Source organism: Molossus molossus, unplaced genomic scaffold, assembly GCF_014108415.1.
Source record: "Molossus molossus isolate mMolMol1 unplaced genomic scaffold, mMolMol1.p scaffold_m16_p_9, whole genome shotgun sequence".
NCBI classification, from domain to species: Eukaryota; Metazoa; Chordata; class Mammalia; order Chiroptera; family Molossidae; genus Molossus; species Molossus molossus.
In genome coordinates, this window is record NW_023425403.1 from 69,876,430 (window position 1) to 69,903,653 (window position 27,224).

Genomic DNA, 27,224 nt, shown 5'->3' on the forward strand with positions numbered 1-27,224 from the left:
TTCAAGTGCCTTTGCATGTTCTTGTTGCAATTGATTTCTAGTTGCATGCCATTGTGATCTAAGAAGATGCTTGATATGATTTCAATTTTCTTGAATTTGTGGAGACTTAGTTTGTACCCTAACATGTGGTCTATCTTTGAGAATATTCCATGTGCACTTGAGAAGAATGTGAATTCTGTGATTTTGGGGTGTAATTTTCTGTAGATATTCATTAAATCCTTTTGATCTAGAGCTTCATTGAGAGTCTGTGTTTCCTTGTTAATTTTTTGTCTAGATGATCTAGCCAGTGATGTCAGTGGGGTGTTGAAGTCCTCTGCTATGATTGTATTGCTGTTGATTTCTCCTTTGAAGTCCTCCAGAAGATTTTTAACATATTTTGGTGCTTCTATATTGGGTGCATATATGTTTACCAAGGTTATATCTTCCTGTTGGATAAATCCTTTCAATATTATGTAGTGGCCTTGTTTTTCTCTAGTCATGGCCTTCATTTTGAAATCTATATTATCAGATATGAGTATTGCTACCCCAGCTTTTTGTTGTTGTTGTTTTTTCTTTTTGTTTGCTTGGAAGATGTTTTATATCACTTTATTTTTAACCTATGGGAGTCTTTTGTTGTAAGGTGGGTCTCTTGTAAACAATGTATTTGAGTCATGCTTTCTTATCCAGTCAGCTACTCTGTGTCTTTTTATCACGGCATAAAAATCATTTATATTTAAGGTGATTATTGATATGTACTTATTCTTTGCCATTTTTGTTTAACGTGGTTATTTTTTTCTTCTTATTTCTTCTACTAATTACAACAGTCCTTTTAACATTTCTTGCAGTGCTGGTTTGGTGCTAATATAGTCCCTCAGACCTTTTTTTTTTTTTTGTCTGGAAAGGTCTTTATTTCATCTTCTATTTTGAATGATAACCTTGCCAGATAGAATAGTCTTGGATTCAGATTCTAGTTTTTCACGACCTTGATAACTTCATGCCATTCCCTTCCGATCTATAGTGTTTCTGTTGAGAAGTCAGCTGATAGTTTTATGGGGATTCCTTTGTAGGTAACCTGTTGCTTATCTCTTGCTGCTTTTAGGATTCTCTCTTTGTCTTTAATTTTTGGCATTTTAATTGCTATGTGTCTTGGTGTGAGCCTGTTTAGGTTCTTCTTACTTGGGGCTCTCTGTGCTTCTTGAACTTTAGTGCCTTCTTCCTTCACCAAATTAGGGAAGTTTTGTGTCACTATTTCTTCAAATATATTCTCTAACCCTTACACATTTTCTTCTTCACGGACTCCTATGATGCGAATATTATTACGTTTCCAGTTGTCCCACAGTTCTCTTAAGCTGTCTTTCTGTTTTTTAATTGTTTTTTCCTTTTGGTTTTTGAGTGGTTGATTTTTTTCTACCCTGTCTTCTAATTTACTGATCCAATCCTCAGCTTCCTCTACTCTGCTGGTTAGTCCTTCCGATGTGTTCTTTATTTCTGCTATGTTATTCTTCATTTCTTCTTGGTGGTTTTTCATTTCCAATTGGTTGATTTTCAATGTTTCTATATCTTTACTCATGGTGTTGATGTCTTTATTTTTTCTGTTGAGCTTTCTCAAGATCATGGCTCTGAACTCTACCTCTGATAACTTGCTTAACTACATTTTACTTATCTCATCTTTGGTGGAGTTCTCTTGTTCTTTCATTTGGGATTTGTTTGTTTGTTTCACCATTTTTGCTATCTCAGTAGGTTTTGGAGCCTGCCAAATTTTTCCTGTGGGTGTTGATGTTTTGCTGTTTGTGGCTCCCTCTACTGTGTTTGGATGAGCATGGGAGGGCATGGGTTAAACACCATTGTCAAGTCTCACTTTTCTGAGTAGATTTGCAAGCCCAGGAAAGGTTCAGTTATCCTCTAGCTTTTTGCCTGGATGCTATTAGTCTCAGTTAGTCAGGGCCTTGGAATGTAGCCCTCTGGTATTCTGCATAAGCGGATTTCCAGAGGGTGGGAAAGATGCTGGTCATTAATGAGCCTCAATTTGTATTTCTTTGGCTCTCCTAGAGGGGGCTGAACCTCTGAGGGAGGGGTTGCTGGTTTTCCCCACAGCTCTGGGAAGGAGCAAGCTGGCCACTGTCCTTTGTGGCTGTGAATCAGCAAAAACTCTGAGCACCCTCGAAATCCTGGGTGTCCCCACAGAGTTCCAGTCTAGTCCACCGTCCCTCTGCCAGAGCTCAAGGTGAGTGGCTGTAGCCAATTCAGTGCTCTGTCCCGGGCCTCTGTGCTGTGGAGTGGGGTTTGGATTTTAACCCTGAGGGTGCTACTCACAGCTAAGACTGCTCTGTTTCTGGGCTGCCAACCTGCCATCCTCTCTTGCCTCTGCAATCCTACCAGTGTCCCTGGTTATATGGTCCTTTCCCATTGTTTTTCTGTTGCTTTTTTCTGATGATTTGTCTTTATTTTAGTTGTAATTCCATTTGGTCCTGGAAGATTTTCTGTGTAGCTTCCATTCACTTTGCTGCCATTTTTCTCTCCTGTGGAAGTATTTTTTTAATGTAAGTTCAAATGATGTTATCCAGACACATAGATTACTAATACTTTCATTAAAGAACAAAATATTCAATCCAGGGATCAAACTCAATTGGGTTCATTTAATTGAAAGGAAATGGCATTATCTATGCTTAACTAAGAGTACCTGTCCCACCTAAAAGTATCTATTCTAAAGTAATTCTGTAATGGAAAAATAAACATGTATGTGGTAGATCTGATATAAAGCTTGCCAAATTATGTTACTTACATGGGGGAGTTTGGAAAATTTGTATAAAACCATAAGTTGATTGTTTTTACTTTTATTTTTATTTTCTCACATCCAGAACATCCTAGAGTATTGAGTGACAGGCTGTTTTAATCTCTGTAGCAAGTACTGGGAGTGAGAAAATCTATATAGTTGATTAGGGACAGAGTTGTAAATTATGATATACTGAAAACAAGGGGTATATGCTATCATTAAAGTCCAGAAACTTAAACTACTGTGCAGAAATGTGTGTCAAGGGAATGTTAAGAAAAATCAAGGTTTTTACTCAGCAAACAATTCCTTGTTCTTTCCAAATGATCACCTTGTAAAAATAGTAGATTTAAAACAATTCAAGTAAATGACAACTTCTGACATGTTCGGTTCTGACCTGACACCCAGTGGACCTGCTAAAGAAACAGTAGGTAGGTAGAAATGGAAAAATAATGGCCCTTGGTGTTGTACTTACATTTTTACTGGTCCTCACATAGATAGTGTTCTGACCTTTCTAACAATGAGCCCTTGAACTCTGAGATATATGTAGTACTCACAAAACATAAACTATGCTTATCTTATATCTGGAAGGCATGTATGACACTATTTATTGATTAATACACTCTAAGATTATCAAATAACCCAGGTATAGCTTGTCATTTTATTTCCTAAAACAGTTTTGCTTTAATTTTCAGAGGACAACTAGCATTTTCTTCCAGATGAGAGAGAGAATGCAGGGTGCCAGTCATATGGCACATATTAGAATAAGGCATGATTTAATGGTGGCAAAAGTCTAAATTGCTGTAAAAATCTATTTATTTTGATAACTCTCAAAAAGACATGTAAGCCTACTAAAAATAATAAAATGATATAAACCAAATTACCTTAACTCTCCTGCCTTTATGAAACACACACAAAAAAATCTCATTACTTTACTAATATGAATAATTATTGAGAAAGTAAATAAATGACAAAGAATATACAAATCTGCTATGTACAAGTCCAAATCACTAATGTAATTAGTTTGCCCTCAAGGAGATAGAGCATGACTTCCCACTCCTGTAGTGCAGCTGTGCATAAGGGATTCCAGAGAGCAGAGCCTGGAAAAGAAAAAGAAAAGAGTAATTTTATAATGAAGAAACATGACAAATACTACTACCAAGTCATCAAAATTAACATCAACAGTGATGTCATGTTGATAGTGTATATCCTAGATATGATGAGACCAAAAGACCATATCCCAGTGTAACCATAATTGGATAAATCCCAATTGAGGGACATTTTACAAAATATTTAACCAAAACTCCTCAAAACTGTCCCTCATCAAAAACAAGGAAAATCTGAGAAACTGTCAAAGCCAAGAATCGCCTGAAGAGACGTAATGACTAAATGAAATGTGGTATCTTGCATGGGAACAGAAAAAGGACATTAGATAAAAAAAATCTAAGGAAATGTGATTAAAGTATGAACTTCAGTTAATAAAAGTATGACAACATTGGTTTATTAATTTAATATATGTACCATTTTAATGTAAAATGTTCATAACCTGGAAAAACAAGTATGTACTATATGAAAAATCTCTGTATAATCGTATAAGTATTTTATATATCTAAAAGTATTCTAAAATAAAGCTTATCTTTTAATTTCTCAATAAATTTTAATATATTAATTTTGCTTTAATTTCTAGTATGGAAATGTTATCATTTATTTATATTCCATTAAAGATAGACAGATTATAGTAGGTAGATAGGTAGGTAGGTAGGTAGGTAGATGATAGATAGATAGATAGATAGATAGATAGATAGATAGATAGAAGAAAAGAAATATTTTATTTTACTTTATGGCTTTTTTGGGAAGTTTTTGCAACTACCTAATAAAATAAATTCTTTTTTCAGTGTAACTTAATTTATAAATTAAATATGGTTATCTATCAGAATTGTTAATATCATACCACTTGTCTACTAAAAAATAAAACAGTATAGATTTGTAATCATCCATAATGTTAATTTTTCCTCCACATTCTATTTTACACATTTTCATTCCAACACAGCGTGTTTAACTATATTCTTATGTAGAAAATCAGAGTTTATGTCTACTGTTACGTTTTGAACTCTCAGTTGCTTTAGCATTTACTTACAGTGAGACTATAGTTAAATAAGGCACACTGAGGGTACCCTATTCCAAAGTCATTCCTTTCTTATTCCCCCATGTGAGTCAAGGGAGGGTTACTCTAATTTTATAATTCTCATTTATATAGGGTAAAAATCAATCACTAGGGTTTTTGTCAATTGTTAATTATTGACTTCAGCATGATACAATTTTTTTTTTCCCTAAAGAAACAAAGAAAAGACTTTAGGGAAATTTTAGTAGAGATTTCTTTACTGATGCAAAAGAAATATACATGAAGGAATATTTTCTTTTCTGATGAGTGTTTTTCTGCCTGAATCTGAAGCCTAACAATGTGACAATCATGAGGGAAACAGCAAATCACTTGAGGAGACCGTATAGCTGTTTTCAGATGATGGTTTGAGCCTTTCAATTAATCATTTCTGGAGACAGCCTTCTCTAGAGCTGTCCAGAGAGATAATAAATATTTCTTTATAACTTGAGAACTTTTTCTCAGGCTTTTCTGTTACTATATTCACAGGATCCTTAGCTATTCAAAATTTTATTGAGGTATAAGGTATATTTAAGCCAATTTTTCTGTAGCACCTAACTTAAAAGCATGCAGATTTTCTCTTAGTAAACCTAAAGCCATTTAAGAACGTTGTGCTTTGAAAGTTAACTTTGAATGAAAATATAAAATTACTTTATTTTTCTATTAACCATATTCATGTCCTTTTCTTGCTTCACTTTTAAGTCAAATTCATATAGATTTTTGCCTTTTACCATCTAAGTCCGCCAGAGAAAAGGCCAGGTTATAGTTATAAAGAAATATATCATGCATGAGGTAGCTCAAATTGTGTTCATTCAAGCTCAACACTTGCTAATATTCCAGTTGTGCCTTCTGGCTTTTACAAATGGATCCTTGTATTAGATATATTCATAGTTGAAAAAAAAACACAAAAAACAAACAAAACAGAACATTTTAAACTCTTTGAAACAAACAATGCTTATTTCTTTAACATGTACATCCAAAGGTACAATAAGTCACTTTTAAAAATTAGTCTACAGATAAACTATGAAAAGTCAAAAGTTTTTTCTTCTTTTTTTTTTACAGGAAAAGAGGGATAGATGCTATGTTAAAATGTTACCTAAATTGTTATGAAGTAAAGGAAACAGACCACATATTTAAATTTGGACTGAATAATTAGTTTTTTACAAATATCTTACATATCCTATAGCTTATCACACTGACATATCTCTGAATCACTTTTCAAGTACTGAACTGGGAAGTTAAAGATACAAATAGGCACACATACACACACAGCACACATATACACACTCACACACATGCCATTTTTTATGTTAGGGATAGACATGTAAGATTATTTTAACAATATAATGGCCATGACAATAGCATACGTGAAGTTGCTATGTCTCTAATATGTTTTTATATTATAAATTTTAAGAAAAAAATTAACATGCAACTCACATTTTCTAAATTGTAATATCCTACCTTTATAATTTTGTGAATAATGTTTGAATTAAAGTCCTCAAATATTTGTAAATATTAGTGAATTCCAATTATGTTTAACATTTAAGCATTGTTTTAAAAATATTGATTAATAAATGGATGTACATACATACAATTTTATATTTTGACATATCTGTACATCCATAAAACCATCACCACAATCAGGATTATGAATGTATCCATTTCCCCCCGATGTTTTCCTTGGCCTTTGATGATCCACCATGTTTCCTCTCCTCACTCCTACCCTACACTCAGCATAATTATTTCACACTCAGCATAATTCACCAGGACAATGCATGTATCAATTAGTTTTTCCCATTGAATAAATATACTACAACTGGTTTGTCCATTCACTGGTTAATGACATTTGTGTGATTTTCAGTGTTTGGTCATTACAAAATAAATCTGTTTTAAACCTTCATGTACCAGGCTTTATATCAACATAGATTTTGTTCCTCTTCGGTACATATTTAGGGGTGGAATCCTTAATCATTTGAGAGGTTAAACTACAAAACTGTTTTCCAAAATGCTTGCACCATTTCATATTCCACCTGCTGTTCTAATGTGTAGTGGTGTGTGTGGTTTTCACTTACATTCTCCTAAACACTAATGACGCTGAGCATTTCCATCCACATATCTCCTTTTGTAAAATGGTTTAAATCACTTGCCTATCTTTTATTTTTATTATTGAGAGATTTTTATGTATTTTGGACACAAGTGCTCTTTTAGACATATGATTTCTCAGACATTTTTTTCCAGTCTATGGTTCATTTTTTTTTGTTTGTTTCTTTAATATTGTCATTGCAGTTTTTTTTTATTAAGTTCAAATTAACATTTTTTTCTTGAGAATTATGTATTCAATGTTGTATCTAAGAAATAGCTAATTAATTTAAAGCCACAAAGATTTTCGCCAATGTTTTTGTATAGAAGATTTACAATGTTAAGTTTTACATTGAGGACTATGGTCTATTTCGAGTAAATTTTTTTTTATTTTTTTATCCTCACTAGAGGACACTTTTGCATTTATCCTCAGACAGAGCGGGAGGGAGAGAGGGAGGAAGAGAGAGAGAGAGAAACATCAATGTGAGAGAGAGAGATACATTGAGTGGTTGCCACCCACACGACGCCAACCGGGGCTGGGGACCAAACTGCAACCGAGCGGACGCTGAACCCGGGACTCTCTGGTTCACGGGCCAGTGCTCCAACCACTGAGCCAAACCAGCCAGGGCTTGAGTAAATTTTATATAATGTTTGGAGTATGAATTAAAACATAGATTTTGTACATGAGTATCTGATTGAACCGGTGCAACTTACTTAAAGTTCAAACTTTCTCCATTGAGTTTCCCCTGTGCCTTTGCAAACACTCGTTATTTATAAAATTGACTCTATTTCTGAACTCTTTTTTTTTTTCCATTGCTCTATTTCTGTAAGTTAAGACAAATAGGAGTCAATTTTAATTACTGTAGTTTTGTAATAAGACTTAAAACCTAGTTGTGTTATTGCTCTCACTTTGCTCTTTTAAAAAAGTATTTTGGTTATTCTAGGTCCACTGCATTAACATGTGAATTTTAGAATTAGTTTTGCAATTTCTACAAAAAGTGTGCTGGGATTTTTAATATGATTCTAATAAGTCTATAGATTAATTTGGGGTGAATTGTAATTTTAACAATATAGCATCTTCCATCCCACAAGCATAGTATATCGCAAACTTCACTTACCACCTCAAAAATACTTATTAGATTGCTGTTTTAGGGCATCACCAAGATGATTCCTCCAGGTTCAGTGACTCACTAGGATAGCTTGCAGGATTCAGCCATACCAATGGCTGTGATTTTTTTATGGCAAAAGGATACAAAAGACAATCAGAAAGGGAAACAGGGCACAGAGAAAATTCCAAGAGAAACCTGGTGCAATGTTCCAAGTGTCTACTTCCAGTGGAGTCATACAGGACACACTTAATTTCCTTTGCAGTGAATTGTGACAAAGCATGTGATTTCTACCAACCAGAAAAACTGGTTAGGCACTCAGTGCCCATTTTGTTTTTGTTGGGGTTGATAATATAAGCAGCCTCTGCTTGGCATATGCCAAAATTATAGACGCTCATAAGGAAAACAGGTGTTCAGCATAAGCCATACTGTTTATACAGTTTAGGTACAGTGAGCCATTTGTATTAGTTCATGGTGAGAACCCTCTTGAAATCTCAGACAAGAGCTGGGGGCCTCTGTTGCAGACAGGCCTATTCAAAGATAGCAGTTCATCCTGTGTTCATTCTTCTCTGTACAAGTGTTATTGAGGACACTTAGGTAATTAAGCTACAGAAAGCCACTCTCCCAGTGTCCTAAAATCATAGTAAAATGAAATCTGTAAAAGCCACACCATCTATATTTATCCCTTTTATCTGATTCTCACAAAATCTATGCTAAGAATCATGCAAACATCTTCTTGCTGATCTTACTAAAATTTTTTAGGTAAAATGTCTCTGAAGATCTTAAATCATGACAATATTATATATATATATATATAAAATTATCATAATTAATTATAAATGATAGATTTTAATTTATTTATATTCTTGTATGTGTTGTTATTTTTATAAGTATAGGTACATATTTTATAAATCATCTAAAATTGATAAAAATATATAGATTTTTGTAACTTGTAGAATTATTGATATATACATATATCAATAATTTTATTGATAAAATTAGTTTTAAAATTATTTGACCTGGTATAAATCCTTTAACTGTAGATAGTGATTTTGTTGGACATTATTATTGAGTGATAATGCTATTGATAGTGTGAAATATAAACACCTCAAAGATTTTATTGCAATTTATATTATTGTAGAGGCTAATGTCTCCTCTGTTGAATTGACCTATGATACTCAATTTTCTACCTGTTGATAATATCTAAACAATAAGGTCCTTGTGCATTTATTAAAATCTTGGAAGTTTAAATAAATATTTATAACTAACACTATCAATAATGTTCCTTTTTTAAAAAAATCCTCACTGAGGATATTTTTTCCATTTATCTTCAGATAGGGTGGGAGGGAGAGAGAGAGACAACAATGTGAGAGAGACACATGATTGGCTGTCCCTCGCATGACCCTGACCAGGGCTGGGGACCCAACCCCAACCAAGGTACATGCTCTTTATTGGAATAGAACCTGCAACTCCCTGGTCCTCAGACTGACATCCAACTACTGAGCCAAATCAGCCAGGGCAATAATGTCCCTCTTTTATACCAAAACTAACATGAGGTAGCTAATGTCATTGAAATATTTTTCTCATTCACTGTTCCTTTCAACTTACTGTTTTCACTTTACCTGATTGTTTTTCTCCATCAAATCCCTTGCTACCCTTGGAAGAATGTTTTAGATTTCTTTGCTGTCCTGTTCTCTTAAAGAAATTCATGAATAAAACATAATACTCTTCATGTATTAAACATGTTAAATTATGGGTGAAATGTTATGTTTGAAAGTAAATTTTTCCTCACCCATAGATTACTTATTAATTATACAGGGAAAAAAAAATGTTTTTTTGAAATGAAGCAATCTGGTATATATCGCCTTAGCCAAGATACCAAACTTAACACCATCAACAATGGGACACACTGACCTCGAATCTTCCCTAATACAAATGTTATGAATCACAAAACCATTCTGATTAAAGAAGACTGAAGGAACATAATAATAAATGTAATATGTAAACCTTGATTAGATCCTGAATTTAAAAAATAAAATCTACAAAAAATATTATTTGGACATTTGGGAAATTTGCATTATAAGTCTTATTGTATCAGAGTCATGAGTGTGATAATAATATTGCAGCTCTGTAGGAGAACGCCCTTGTTCTTAGAGATACATGCTGAGCGTTTAGGAATGAAATATGATGGTTGAAAGTAACTATCAAATTATTCAGCAACTATAGCATAAATGCACATACACAAATGTGGCAAAAGGTCAACCCTTGGTGAAACTAGGTAAAAGTTATATGGATGTTTATTGCATTGTACTTGCAGTTTTCTATAGGTTAAAAAAACAACTTCAGAATAAAAAGTTTGATGTGGAAAAAAGGAAAGGCATTCATTTAAATTAACAGGTCTTTCTTAATAAAAATTCTTTCCATAAAAGATAAATTTTTTAAAGTAGGCAACTTTTGCAACATTCTATAGAAATGCTTATGATGAATAATGGTAAATCTAAGAAAAAAATTAGTAGTATCACAGTTAAACAACAAATTGCAAGCGTACACTTTAAAATTTCAATTAGATGACAGTATATTAATGATGAAGTTTAATCAGAGTGATTCTACCTTCCTGTATAAATCCCTATAGATTTATACTTGAGTTTCAATTTCACAGTGCAGCCTGCCTTCTAAGCTCACAAATGAATTAAAATATCCCTTTTATGTAATGTCTAATTACTATCATAAATATTAGAAGCTACAATATAGGTCTTCTAAGGCAAAACTAAAAGAAACATGTAAATAAAGTTAGTTTGGATAATTCAAACCACAGTCAAATTTAGAAGACTCAGAAAGGTGAATAAAACACCATTTTTTTTTTTTTTTTCACAAAGACTCCTAAAATTTTCTGAATTTCCTATTAAACTGAGATCATAGATCTGTATTTTGGGATGATTATAGTTAAAACTAAATGTGGTGAAGTTTATAAGGGAAGAACAGTAGTAGAAATAAATCAGTAATAAAAAAGATACTAGCCCTGGCTGCTTTGGCTCGGCGGTTAGAGCATCGGCTTGCAGTCCAGAGAGACCCGGTTTTGGTTTCCGCTAAGGGCAGTTTGTCCCTGGCCCTGGTTGGGCTCTGTGGGAGGCAGTCACTCGATGTGTCCCTTTCACATCGATGTTTCGCTCTCTCTCTCTCCTTCCCACTCTATCTGAACAAAAAATGGAAGAATGTCCTCAGGTGAGGATAAAAAAAAAGATACTATTAAAGCTCAGTCTGTGAACCCAGTTGATGTGGCTCAATGGACTGAGTGTCATCTCATGGACTGAGAGATCCCAATTCAATTCCCAGTCAGGGCACATGCCTGGGTTTTGGGCTTGATTCCCAGTAAGGGACATGCAGGAGGCAGCCAATTGATGTTTCTCTCTCACACTGATGTTTCTACCTCTTTCTCCATTCTTTTTTCTCTAAAAAATTAATAATACATTAAAAAAAACAAACTCAGAATGTGAATATAATTGATGTTAATGAATTAATTTAAGTCTGTGAAATAAATAACTCTCATGGGTAGAACACTTAGAATGAAAGGTTATTTAAATCTTTGACAAGATACTAGCCCTGGCTGCTTTGGCTCGGCGGTTAGAGCATCGGCTTGCAGTCCAGAGAGACCCGGTTTTGGTTAAATTGTATATTGATATACCAAAGAAATGTTCCTGAATATAAAGGTAGATATTAAAGTATTATAAACTTTTTAGTATAAATAATTCTCATAGAGAGAACTTCTGGAATTAAAAATAAAAGTTATTGAAGTTTAAAATATCATGTTTAAACAAAATATTAAGCATGCAGAAGACAGAAATAGTGAATGAAAGATATAAAATAGTTACAGACACACAGAAACAAATGATAATAATATATGTCCCTTAGAAATGATCTTTAAGCCCTGGCCAGTTTGGCTCAGCAATTGAAGTGTAGGCCTGCGGAACAGACAGTCCTGGGTTCGGTTCCCGCTAGGGGCACGTACCAAAAAAAAAAGAAAGAAAGAAATGGTCTTTAAGAAAAAATCAAGGAAACAAAGGTGGGGAGGAAGAACCATTTCAATGAAAATGGACAATAATTTTCCAGAATTAATAATGACCTATATGTTCATATTTAGTTAGGCAATAATTTATAAACAATATTAATAAAATAGTTTTTTTTATTAATTTTTGTTACAGATGTTTCTCCTTTTTCCCCCATTGATTCCCCCCTCCCCCTCCCTCCCTGCCTTTTCCCCAGTTTGTTGTCCATGTCCACTCTTCATGCATACATGCATATAAGTTCTGTGGTTTATCCCTTCCCCACCACCCCCCTATTTAGGGAATTGTCAGTCTGTATCCCATTTCCGCGTCTCTGGGACTACCCCCTTCCTCAGACTGTTATGTTCATTATATTCCAAAAATAAGGGAGATCATATGAAACTTGTCTTTCTCTGTTTGGCTTGTTTCACTTAGGATGATACTTTCCAGGTCCCTCCATGTAGTCTCAAAGGATAAAAGGTCTTTCTTCCTTACAGCTGCGTAGTACTCCATTGTGTATATGTACCACCGCTTTTTTATCCATTCGTCTACTGATGGACATTTGGGTTGTTTCCAGATCTTAGCTATTGTAAATAGTGCTGCTACAAACATGGGGGCACATATATTCTTTCTGATTGGTGTTTTAGGCTTCTTAGGGTATATTCCTAGAAATGGGATCACCGGGTCAAATGGAAGTTCAATTTTTAATTTTTTGAGGTAACACCATATAGTTTTCCATAGTGGCTGCACCAGTCTGCATTCCCACCAGCAGTGTACTAGAGTCCCCTTTTCTCCACACCCTCACCAACACTTGTTGTTTGATGATTTGTTGATGGCGGCCATTCTGACAGGTGTGAGGTGATACCTCATTGTTATTTTAATTTGCATCTCTCTGATGATTAGTGATGATGAGCATTTCTTCATGTGTTTCTTAGCCATTTGTATGTTGTGTTTGGAGAGGTGTCTATTTAGTTCCTCTGACCATTTTTTAATTGGATTCTTTGTTTTCCTTTTGTGGAGTTGTATGAGCACTCTATATGTATTGGAAATTAACCCCTTATCTGATATATCATTGGCAATTATGCTCTCCTATACAGTGGGTAGCCTTTCCGTTTTGATGATTGTATCTTTCGCTGTGCAGAAGCTTTTGAGTTTGATGTAGTCCCATGTGTTCATTTTCTCCTTTGTTTCTATTGCTTTAGGTGATGTGTCAGTAAAAATTCTGCTGCGTATGATGTCTGAAATTTTTTTGCCTACAGTCTCTTCTAGGATTTTTATGGATTCATGAGTTACATTTAAGTCTTTTATCCATTTTGAGTTTATTTACTTCTAATAGAACTCAGTCAATTATCATTACTCTATATTATTAACAAAAACCAAAAAGGTACTTCTGAAATGATAAGGCAAATGTACAATCCACTAAAATGACTGAAGAATTTAACAAAATAAAAATGACAGAAAACAAAAATAAATGTATGGTATAAAATTTTTCACATAAATACAGGTAACGATTAATTAAAATTAAATTAAAATTGTTCAATTTGGAGATTAGACTGCAGAAACCTATAAAACTCTAAATACATACATGTAGTAATACTATATACTACAAATATAATGCTTATATAAAAATACTATATATAGTAATATTTAGTGTTTAACTAATAATACTTAAATATTCAAGCATGCAGAGTTTATTATTTGAGTATGATTAGTTTAAATATTGAATATTACTATATGAAGCTAACAGTTCTAGGCAATAATTCAGGAATCCAGGCTCCTTACTTATGTATTCTCCATCCACTGGGGTTTTATGTCATTTTAATTAGCTGTTGAGAGAGAAAGAGAACATGAATAATGCATATTTACATTATGAATGCTTTGGTATGGTATTATTACACATCCTCTGGACATAGTCCATTAACATGTGGTCTGGCCCGGAGAAATGAGTGAAGATATTTCTAGTGAAGAGTAGCAGTCTGGGCGCAAAATCTAAGGTAGAATAAACCATTTCTGGGAATGTATATCTTAGAAAAACCTCAATACTGATAGAAAACCTGAATGAGACTAGAACTATTAAAAATGTATTGAGTGCTAAATAAATTCTAGCCTCAGATAGTTGAGCCCAGGAGTTTTCACAGATGAGTTCTGTGAACATTCCAGAAACATCCTTATTCTAGTCATTGTAAAAAAAAGAAAGAAAATACTGCAGGGCTCATTTTATGAGGTTAAGATGATTAACCAAAAGGAAAGAAAAAATATAGAAAATTATAAACATGGGTACAGTGAAATAAATACAATATTAACAATCTATAATACACGTATATATAAATATATATACATATATTAATTACCATACATAGGTATTTCTAATTTATATGCACATATGTTGTCAGAAACTTAGTAAAACTATACTTTCCTAAGCTATATATACATATATTGTGAAACATTTCTCTCTCTTGCTCTTTTCAATTTACAGGCAAAGGAAGAACCATAATTTCTGCTGAAGTGAACACAGATATTTTAGTTTAAACTGAATTTGTATGTACTAGATGATTTTGAACATTATATGAAGTAAGAATGAACAGAGGAACTGAATAGATATTTTTCTAAAGAAAACATACAGATGGCTTACAGTCACATGAAAAGATGCTCAGTATCACTAATTATCACAGAAATGCAAATTAATACGACAATGAAATATTACCTCACACCTGTCAGACTGACTACTATCAAAAATACAACAAATAAGTGTTCTCATGGATGTGGAGAAAAGGAAAATTTTGTGCATGTTGGTGGGACCGTAAATTGTTGCAGTCACTATGGAAAACAATATGAAAGTAACTCAACATTTAAAAAATAGAGATATCTTAAAACTCAGCTGGTAGGGTTTGGCTGGTGACACAGGCTTGTGAAAGACTTCACAGCTGTCCTGGCTGGTTTGGCACAGCATCGGCCTGTGGACCAAAGAACTGTGGGTTCAATTCCAGTCAAGGGCACATACCTCAGTTGCAGATTTTCCCAGGCCCTGGTCAGGGGTCATGTGGGAGGCAACCAATCGATGTCTCTCTCTCACATTGATGTCTCTCTCTCTCTCTCTCTCTCTCTCTCTCTCTCTGTCTCTCTCTCTCTGTCTCTCTCTCTCTGTCTCTCTCTCTCTCTCTCTCTCTCCCTCCCCCTCCCTGACTCTATCTGAAGATAAAATGGAAAAAAAGTATCCTTGGGTGAGGATTTAAAAAAAAAAAATTCACAGCTGAGAGAAGAGAGAAAGATAAACTTAGGAACTTTATTTTACTTTCCAAGGGAGGAAAGGGCCAATGTCCTGATAGGCAATATAGGGCAACAAAAATAGAGTTGTTCGTTTATTGGGGATTTTAGGGAGTCAATGATACAGGGATTGTGTTGAAGTTGACCAGATGCCCAGATGCCAGGAGTTGTCTTAAAAAGTTACAGTTTGTTTGCTTTCCAGGAGACAGTCTGGCAGATGTCCTAAGGAGATGTCTTTATCAGCATTTTCTCTAGCCTGTAAAGTAAGCTCAGAGTAAAAGTTATAAAGAGTTCGAAAGGGAGAGGCTTATCTGAAGGGGCAGGGAAAGGAAACATTCTACTATCTAGAGATTGGTGTGAATTATCCCAGAGTTGTTAAAACAGCATGAAAGAGGGGGTAAGAGAAAATGCAGCCCTGATCCCAGCCCTTATCTGTCCCCCTATTTGAATAGAGTGGAGGTTTGAATCAGAAGAACCAGCATCTCCACCTTTATTTACCAGGTGCTTCTCATAAGTGGTGGGAAAACCACTACACAGAGAAGAGGGGCCTGTTTTCTGTTTCTTACACCAGCAATTCCACTTCTGAATATTTATTTGAAGAAAATGAAAACACTTATTTGAAAAGATATATGCACACCTATGTTAACTGCAGTATTATTTATAATAGCCAAGATATTGAAGCAACCTAGGTTTTCATTAGTAGATGAATGGATAAAGAATATGTGGTACAATATAAAATGAAATATTACTCAACCATAATAAAAAGTGAAATCTTGAAATCTAGTACAACATAGATGGACCTAGAAGGTATTATGCTAAATGAAATAAGTCAGACAGGGAAGGACAAATACAGTATTATTTCACTTATATATGGAATCTAAAAAATAAAACAAATGGACAAAAAAAACAAAACATGAAATAATTCATATATAGAGAACAAAGTGATGGTTGCCAGAGTGTAGGAGATGAGGATGGTTGAAAGATATGAAAGGGAATAAAAAAGTACAAACATTACATTATAAAATAAGTCACTGGGATTTAATGTACAGCATAAGGAACATCACAGTAACTTTGTATGGTCACTGATGGTTACTATACTTATCGTGGTGATCACCTCATTAGGTATATCAATGGTGAATAACTCTGTTGTACACCTGAAACTAATATAATATTGTAAGTTAACTTTAATAAAAAAGCAAGATGTCTCAAAGGGTAAGAGACCCTTCTTTTTTTACAGCTTCATAGTATTCCAATCTGTAAGTGTACCACATAGAAGGACCTGGAGAGTATTATGCTAAGGGAAACAAGCCAGTCAGAGAAAGACAAGTATCACATTATTGCACTTCTATGTGGAATGTAACAAACAAAATAAACTGGCAAACAAAACAGATACAGAAACATTGAAGCAGGGAACAGACTAATGAACCTCAGAGGGAAGGTGGGTGGGGCACAATAGTATGATGAAGGCAGGAGAGGGGGCTGGAACACGAAGGAGGGGATCAATAGGGGAAAAAGAGGGAGTTACCTGTAATACTTTCAACAATGAAGATACATTGTTTAAAAAAAGCAAAATGCTTAAAACAATTGCTGGCCTTCATGGAGTTATAGTTATCTTATCAATCTAGGTTCGACACATTTCTAGCAGATTGGCCTCATATTTTGAGTAATATAGTAGTACATGTTATTTCATGTTCTACATAGAGTTTCATAACCCTCTCCACTTACTGTTTAGGTTGTTTGGAATTAAAAGAAGACACCATCGAAAACCTCCTGGCTGCAGCGTGCCTCCTTCAGCTTCCCCAAGTGGTAGAAGTGTGCTGCCATTTCCTCATGAAGCTTCTGCATCCATCCAACTGTCTAGGAATCCGAGCGTTTGCAGATGCTCAAGGGTGCATTGAATTAATGAAGGTGGCTCACAGCTACACGATGGTAAGGAAATTTAATATTTTAGTAACAGGGACATAGCAGTATTATCAGAGGTTAAAATAATTACCGTCATTGCACTGGACAACTTTTTTAAGTTTAACATAAATGTTGTATGCTTGGCACATTTTTATTATAGAATGCAATGTAAACATTGCATAATGGACTTCATTATGGCTTTATTTACATTTTATAGGCAATACAGATCTAGATATTGTCTACTTTGGATTTTAAAAGTTGTTTAAATGAATTTTTCTTGACTGCTCCTGGCATATCTTTATATACCCACTTTCGCAGCCACCTTTTTTCCTCCTTTTTTTTTTTTTTTTTTTTTTTAATTGAAGAGCTAGCAGGCTTTCCTGTAAAAACTCTTCTTTTGCATTTTTCTTACAACTTCTCCACCATGGACTGTGTTGTATCAACCAAAATTTAGTGTTGAAGTCTTATCTCCAATGTGCCGGTATTTGGAGATGGAGCTTCTGGAGGTAATTAGCTTTAGATGAGGTCATGAAGGTGGGATCCTCGTGATTTGTGAGATTAGCAACTTTGTAGGAAGAGACACCAAAGCATTTTTTTTTTCTCCCTTTCCAACTTGAGATCATACTATACATATATACACACACCTTTATAGAGATACTAAAAATCCATTGAATTATACACTTTAAATGTGTGAACTTTAAAATGTGAAATTTTTTTTACGTTATCTTTATTCTAGAATAGAATAAGCAATTACAACAGTTTTATAACCATCATGTTTCATGCCCTAGAAAGAATCTTTTTAAAAACAATACAGTAGCCCTGGCCAGTTTGGCTCAGTGGTTGGAGCATCGGCCTGCAGACCAGAGTCCTGGGTTCAGTTCCCATAAGGGGCACGTACCAAAAAACAAACAAATAAATAAATAAAATAAAGATAAAAATAAAAATAAAAACAATACAGTCCCTGACATAAAGCAAGCCCTGTATAAAATGCTAGCCATTGTTGCTATTGTTACTATTATCATTATTAATGATTAGATTATTATTACTAGAACAACCAATTATAAAGGGTAGAACTTTCCCTTTCCAACTCAAGGGAATAATTTATGTGAGATAAAGCTCATTAAGTTTATAGTTGCTACTTATTAAAAACCTCTTAACATTAAACACCCTTTCAAACCCCTAATAACATTTAGTCATTTAAAAGCTTTCCAATTGTTTTTCTTAGATAGAATTTTAATACAGTATATTATGTTAATTTTCTTGTTTAATCCTTTAAGCAGATCAGTGAATTAAATGATAATATAGAAATACAAGGAAGGAGATACGTGCTTTGTAATTCTATAGTCAAATTCTTCTTTGAAAATATTTCATGACATGGCCGAGAACTACTATTGAAATGATATGAACCATATAAAATCAATATAAACAACTAAATATCAAAGTCCAACTGCAGTCATTTAATTATGCACATTTCATTACAATTTGGAGCTCCTGGCTTAGCTAAACCAAAGAACAACATGCCTCTATATCCAGAGGGATAATGGTCCCTTCTGGTCTACTTTGAAATGATTAATTCAGTAATGACAATGTTTTTCTTGCAGCTGCTTAGACTGTTCTGCAATTTGTCACACAATAATAACAATATTTTTTTCTTTAGGCATTCTAAAATGTATGCCTTATAGTAAAATGTATTTAAAAGATAAACATAGAAGAGGTCTAGCTAAGATACTCAATGTTCTAAACAAAACTCTATTTTAAGTTATTTTTAAAACTATAAATGGATTATGGGTCATGTCATGTCTTTTGAAATTTAAATGATTTCACATTCATTTGGAGGCATGAAGCTCCCATATTCTCTATATGTTCTTGGGTTATGATTTTAGTGAAGAAAATGTACTTATCAGTTGCCTTCCTATATCACTATTTTCTCTCAGTTCCAACACTGATATTATAACTTCTCACCACATATTTGCTTCTGATTCTTGTTTAACACAGGTCCTCATCCAAGCTATTCAATCTGTGCTTAGACAGTAAACCTGTTATGCTATGGTTTTTTTCTTAACTGCTTTAATAGCAAATTATCCTAGTTTCCTATCACTTCTTTATTTGTCCTAATTATTTGTTATTTGTTTATTTCACAAGTAACATTTACTTTTTTCCTAATTTTTAATTTCTCACTAAGATATTTTAGATATGAACTAGGTCTACAAAGTGTAGATTTAACTTGCTGTCTCTTTGTGTTTGCTATTTATATTATTTGCTAGCTTTTCTTTGGAAATTTCACCATGTATTTGGCTTCAGCTTTTGATTTTGTGTGGATGATTCCAAAATCTGTTCAGGGAAGGTGACCCAGCTTGGCAGTGGTTCACGTGCAAAATACTGGAAAATTTATATTGAAAGCACAATATTAGTCAGAAGTGTGAAACTAATTTTAAATCATTTAGAGTTTGGCTGCCTAAATATAAAGATAGCAACAAAATAATTGAAGGAAATACCCCCCCCCCCCTTGTACTCTAGTACTCAGATTTCATCACGGGACCTGTGTTAAATTCTGTGCATCACATTTTAAAAGCATTAGAGAATGACAAAGAGAAACAGATGAGAATAACAAGAACAGTAAATGTTTCATCAATCCATGTGACGAAAAGTTGGAAAAAACTTTGGGTGCCTCTGGCTGAATAATATTTGGGCATGAAAAGAACTGTCTTCATGTATTTGATAGAACAAACTTGTATCTAAAACAGTAGCATTTAAGAATATATTCTTTTGTTTTGTGTTAGTAGTGTAATCTGTCCAATATAAATATACGAAAGAATAATGTTAGAGTTGGTCTGCTTTGCGTGAAGATGGATGAAGTGTGGGGTCCACTCTCGTCCTCTGATCCTCCTTTCTCTCCTGGGCTGTCTGTTTTCACTGATCACAGTGCCGCTTCCCTCCGAGGTCCGCCTGGCCTTCAGAGAAGATTCTTGCACTACATTTCCCAGAAATCCTCGCTCCTTGTGGTCTAGGTTAGAATTTGGCAATAAGAAGCATTGAGGCAAGGAACGGAAAGTGAAAGAGAACAGGAAGCCATTGGTCTCCACACACAGCTGTGGGCAGATATGAGGACAGATGGAAAGTTCAAACAACTTCTAAGGGAGCCCTGGAAAGCGATTTCCTTCACTGCTGTAGACTGAGAAAGCTGACGGGAGTCTTCTAGAGGTTCTCAAGGAAGGCAGTGTCTCTGTGGAGTGTTTTTGAGAAGAATTCATATTAAACTGAAGGCTGAGATTAGTGGTAAAAATATTAACCTTTACTTCCAGAGCTTTGTACAATAGCTGCTTGGGTCTCCAAATCTCTATCCACAATCTTTCTACATAGAACATGGAGTCGCTTATTGTCCTAACCCAACAATGTCTTTTAACACATACCCCAAAATAGCAGTTCACGCTCCATATTTTGATATGTATGGTCCTCCACACCTAGCTTCTAAACTACATGGACATATTTCCTCAAAAATAAAAGAAGGAATTGATTTTACCCCTCTTAAATGTGTGCTATGAATTCTCTTCACTTGTACTTTACACATGATATTTCTTTGTCTGGAATCTCTGGTATCTAATTCTAAATGATCCTTCGATTTCCAAATTAAATTAATCCACGACTAAAAAAAATACCTGAAATCTTTTTTATGGCATTTGTTCTCTCATTTGAAATCTTAGTATTCCTCTTCTTAGGATTATGTGATATCATCATGAACTCCCTTATACAAATAGTTACCTATTTTATGTCTTTGTGATGGTCTTCATTATTACATTGCAAACTCCTCTGTGACAGAGAACAAGCCTTTCCACTGGAATTTATTTGGGCCCAATAAAGCATCTAGTGCCTTTTAATATATTAATTAATTTTCACAGTTCCTTGGATACTTTCTCAGGATTGTGATTCTTTGCACTCTTGAATTCAGTCAACAAGATTACACGTGGTTTTCTTCTAACTTTCTTTCCAGTCATATATCCGACCATTATTTACCCTGTTCACCCAGTTCCAGCCACAGTGCCCTTCTTACTGTTCTCAACTACATCACATATACTGTCACCTGAGGACTTTTGTGCTTGTTTTTTCTTTCTTATGAGAGAAACGCTCTTCTACCAAACATTTCTGTCCTTTCTCCTCCTGCTCATTCATATCTCTGCTCAAATGTCACTCCCACAGAAATCTCTCCTCTGAATATTATATGGAAAGTGGCACTGGCTTTAAAACTCTCTGTTCCCATCCACTGCTTTCTACCCTCAGTACTGAATAATTCATTTTTGTTATCAATCTAGATGTTATAGATATAGATGATAGAGATAGATAGAGATAGAGATAGAGATAGATAGATAGAGAGAGAGAGAGAGAGAGAGAGTTGTTGTCTACCTTACCATTAATCTGGTAGCTCCTTGTAGCATGTTGTAAAACTTCTCCAGGGAGACTGAGGTAATGCGAGCTTCTGCCATTGTGTCTGATTGTCTGATGGCCGTGCTCAGCTCTACCGGTGCTGGCGGTGCACGAGGGTATAGCATGGGTCAGGTATGGTTCTGGGTGTTAAACATGCTTATTTAATTTAGTCCTGTTAAAACTCTTGCAAATTTTGTATTATATCCATTTTTAAAGTGATTCAATAAAGTTTAGGAGTGTAAATAATTTACTCAAGAACAACAGACAGAACATGGTAGAAGCGAAAATTTAAGCCTGCTATTGTCTTATTACAAATTTCATGCTCTATTTAATATACTAATGAATATACATGGGTAATTATGTTTTGTCCATAGTATCAAGTCAGATTTCTGATTTCAAGAACACATCAAAACATGGATTATTTGAGAGAAATAGAGCTTATAAACCTAAAACCTCCGTATTTTGTTCCTTTTTTTTTTTTTTTTTTAACGTTTCTTCTTTACTCTCACTTTCTGGCTGGTGCTACCAACATGGCACGAAACTTTTCACAGAGTTTCTGCTGGAGGCAGAAGCAGAGGCAACAGGACTAATTAGAGGCCACCATGTTCAATCATTAGCCTTGAGAGGCTGAAGTTACAGAATGGAGCATAAAAGCTTCCTGAGTCGTAAGAGAGGCTGCCCTTTCAGAGTCTACTACTCTAAAAAATCCTGCACATACATCATTCATTTGTCCTTCAGAGCTATTAGAGCAATGCCAGAGAAAAAGAACAAACTTTATTGATGTGTTTTCTGGCCATGATTTTGAAATACCTGACATTTCTTATTGTTTCTAGCTATAACCTTTCATATAAACCATAAATTAGAGTTTGCTTGGGGAGAATAAATTCAATTTAACTTTAAATTTATATGAGTCATCAAAATAAAGTTTACATCATCCATATTTTTCTTCAGGACTATTATGTGATGCATTAGTTTTAAATGTGCTTTGAATGTTGTCCTTTTATTTTTTTAATATCCATTACTTAGTGTCTCATATATACACACGTTCTGAGTAATGAATTTAATATATAAATGTCAAGTTGAAAATCAACATAATTTGACTTTCAGAATTTTTTTGGTAAATTGATAAAAAATGAAGTTGTCAGCATGGGTACAGTGAGTGGCTTCAAGGACAACCACCACTCATGCTTGATGTTCACACACAATGCGTGTGGCAGCCTAGCTAGAGAGGACCTTCCTTTTATTCCTGTGTTTGTTATTCTTTACTTGCTCTGTCTCCAAATTAGACTCACAACTCTTTACAGGCGGTTTTCATTAGTGTCCTAACTCACAATCATGGGTAAAATCACAGTACATTGGCTAAGACTGAAAGTTGATTTGAGTAAAGGAGTTTTATAATTATTTTTTCTTCATTGATATTAGAGAGAGAGAGGAAGGGAGAAGGAGAGAGAAACATCGATGAGAGAGAATATCGATTGGCCGCCTCCTGCATGCCCCCCACTGGGGATCAGGCCCACAACCTGGGCATGACCAGGAATTGAACTGGCAACCTCTTGGTGCATGGGTTGATGCTCACCAGCCGGGCAAGTAAAGAAGTTATAAAAATGTACTTTTAATTATGTTTAGTCTCATATACAAACAGGATATTCAGATTATACTGGATGCATTAATAGAGATATATAATAAATAATAAATAATAAATAATAAATAATAATGTAACAAATAATTATTCACTTTTGTTCAAATGAGAAAAAAAATTCTGATTTTTTTATGCATATGAAAGTCTCACTATATTATAGTAATTTTCACATTATGAACTAACTTTGTAAAATATTTTTATTTTCTGATGAGATAATGAATCACATTATGGGACTAATTTCTTTTATGCTTCCTGTTTAGATTTTTCTTTTAATGTCATTTCTCTGTTAAAGATATACTTGTGCTTAAGGATCTTTAACAGTAATTCTTTTTTTTTTAATCCTCACCTGGGGACATTTTTGCAATTATCTTCAGATAGAATGGGAGGGAGAGGGGGAGGAAGAGAGAGAGAGAAACATCGACGTGAGAGAGACACATTGAGTGGCTGCCACCCACATGACCCCAACCAGGGCCAGGGACAAACTGCAACCTAGGTACATGCCCTTAGCGGGAACTGAACCCAGGTCTCTCCGGTCTGTAGGTCGACACTCTAACCGCTGAGCCAAACTGGCCAGGGCAACAGTAATTTTGTAAGAGGCATAAAAGGAAGATAGATTATGGTTCACAAGAAACATGATAAATCAATCTTGGCCTGAAGGGAAACCTAGTCACCTTTAGTAAAAAGGGCAAAGTAGGGTTAAGGCAGATCATTTCCTTAAAAAATACTTTCCAAAATTTACTGTACAACCAGACAAATGCAAAGAAAGAATAACTTCTAGAAGAGTAGCAGATGTTCCCCCAGACCCCCAGTTACTCTAAATATGTAAACATAGTATTCAGAGCGAGAGGACGTGTGCCACGAGGTGACGTCCGCACCTGGCTTGTTCGCTGCTGTTTTCTCAGTGCTCAGTCTGGCACCTTTCGCATTTGAGACACGCGATAAATGTTTGAGAATAAGAATGAGTGAATAAATATTTTCATATGCTAACAATTTGAAATATATTATTATAAATGTTATGAACTTAAATTAAATATAAATGTTAATAATTTTAAGTGAAATACATTACCATATTCCACCATACATGAAAATGTTTATATTGTACCTATTTTTCATACCTCTATATTTAAATATATTTATAAATAAATACATACAAGATGCACCAATGGTCTTTACAGTTCTTTAACTTTAAAAAAAATATATATGTTTTTATTGGTTTTTTAGAGAGAGAGAGGAAGGGAGAAAGAGACAGAAACATCCATGTGAGAGAGAAAACATTGATCGGCTGCCTCCTGCACGCCCCCTGCTGAAGATCGAGCAGGAAGCCGAGCATGTGCCTGGACTGGGAATCGAACCGGGACCTCTCAGTCCATGGGACAATGCTCAATCCACTGAGCCACACTGGACTTTTATTTTTATCAACTGTTTTGAAGCTGTTCAATTGGAAACACATATTCCATAACGAGTGTATATACTTAAGTTTTCAGTGGATCTATTTCATATTCAAGGTTTATATTTAATATTTCAAATGAAAATTATTCTTATTTAAATTTAGATTTCATTGAAAGCCACCATTCTATCAAGGGATAAATATAGAACCTGGTAGCCAACATAAAGGACACATACTAATAGACTAATTAATACTAGATCAGATATATCCTATTTTCATAGATGATTGGAAATTACATAAAACAACACATAACAAATAATTAAATATTGCTATATAATAGTAATCAGAAATCAGCACAGTTTTGCCCTGGCCTGTTTGGCTCAGCAGTAAAACGTTGGCCTGCAGACCAATGAGCTGTGGGTTCGATTCCAGTCAAGGGCACGTACCTCGGTTGTGATTCGTCCCTGGTCTTGGTTGGGGTCCTGTGGGAGGCAACCAATTAATGTGTCCCTCTCATGACAATGTTTCTCTCTCTCTCCGTTTATCTCTCTCCCACTCTATCTGAAGATAAATAGAAAAATATCCTCTGGTGAGGATTAAAAAAAAAAGAAGAAATTAGCACAGTTTTGAAGAATGGAATGCAAATCGTGACCGTTCTAAGTAAATGTAATAAATAGTATACTTTGTGGTGGGATTTATTCTAAATAGCACATATAACTTTTTTTTTTACATTAGACAATGTTTATTTGAGAAACATTAAAATAAAAAGGTGTCTTAGTGAGTTAGAGTTATATAATTCACAATTAGTAAAAGGGCTTTCTTGAAAATAATACAGATTAAACACTTTTTAAACAAAATGGGCTATTTCATCAATACTGAATCTAAGCAGATTTATTTAAGAGTGAAAAAATTTCAAGCCAGATATTCTACTATTCCAATCATTTGTTGAAGATAGTTTGCATTTTAATTGGATCTAAAGTTAAAAGAACATGGAGAGATTTCCAAATATATCAATAAAGATGGAATTCAGTTTCTGCTCCACTTATGTTTGAAAGGGGAATAAACTAATTATTAATTTACAGAGTACTGTACTGTTTCTATTTTCACATCTAGTATATGGATGAATAATGATAATAACTAAAGGATGAAAATACAGAGCATAACATGAAATGTAGAAGAAAATCTTTACTTTTCAAATAAATATATTGCAATTGATCTAGATCAAAACTGATGAAGTTAAAAATAGGGTTTATTACATCTAGTCCCTGATTAAGATCCAGACGCATACATTTACATGTACAAATAGACATCTGTATCAGCTTTGACTGCATATATTAATCAGAAGGAAGTCTATATTTTAAATAGTAAACTGTATATAACTTTTATTTACATATTTTTAAAAATACACATTTTTCACCTATACATATACACTTGTATTACAATCCTTGTTAGCATGTCATTTTTGCATTTAATTTTTTTGTAAATTTGACACAGAATTAGAAAAAGAACAATGGAAATATAGTGTGAGGCAAATGTAGGCTTCTAGCTGTGAGCATGCAAAATACAGTGTTTATTCTTGTATTATTATTTATTAAGTATTGTACTGTTTTCCTTACAAACAACTGTAAACCTACTTTTGCTCCACCCTGTATAGACGACGATTAGTATATTGTAGTAATGAGTTAAGTTTACCTGGTCAAAGGTACTAACAGGTGTCACGTGAGGATGCAATAATGTGCTTTCTTCCTTTTCAAAAGAAGAATGTGGCAAATTTCATTTTCTTAAATATTCAGAAAGACTGTGTGGAAGGATGTCATTAAATATTGAAAACTTGCTAATCTTAACTATTCTCAAAGACTTATGAAGCTTGGTTTGTAAGAGGCCAACAGTGTGTGGTGCATTTGAATAGTCTGCTGCCACAACTATGAAGCTTGTGGTTATTTGCGATGGTTTAGTTGTTAGTAGATTGAAACATCACTTGACATAGAAAAGGATTATTTTACTAGAACATTTAGAATAAAAAATGAACAGTTTGATAAACTCACTTGAAATTCATCATTATAAAATCTACACTCCTGTTTTATTTTTTTAAATGTTCATGTCATATATTACTCAGAATTATAGACTTATTTCAAGAAAGCAGAAATATGAGTGATATATTCCAGCTTCGTTTCAAATACAACTTGGTAATAACCATACCTTAAGCTAAACAACACCAAGATCTATGAACTTCTCAGAGTAAATGCATCCTTTGGCAGCCTGGGCAACAGAGATGGGAATCAATGAAGCTTCAGCTTCCAGGCCAAAATAAAATAATTTTCCCAGTAAATCAACAGATGAAAATCTTACCAACTCCAAAAATCAGCTTGAGTAAACAGGATAATACAGGCGAATCATCACCTCTTCATTCAACAGTATTCTTCAATATCAAACATTAGTAGAAAATAGATTTATGTTACTAGCCAAAGAAAATAAACTCAT

The 27,224-nt window shown here is 34.2% G+C and overlaps 1 protein-coding gene across 2 annotated transcripts in view; it reads left to right on the plus strand.

Annotated features, from left to right (window-relative positions):
• The window catches only part of KLHL1 (kelch like family member 1), a 370,204-nt gene that overhangs the window by 141,511 nt on the left and 201,469 nt on the right, over positions 1-27,224 (plus strand). For both annotated transcript variants that reach the window (XM_036250226.1, XM_036250227.1), the window contains one exon: positions 17,129-17,325. In XM_036250226.1, the coding sequence (XP_036106119.1) occupies positions 17,129-17,325 (197 nt within the window). The remainder of the gene's footprint in view (positions 1-17,128; positions 17,326-27,224) is intronic.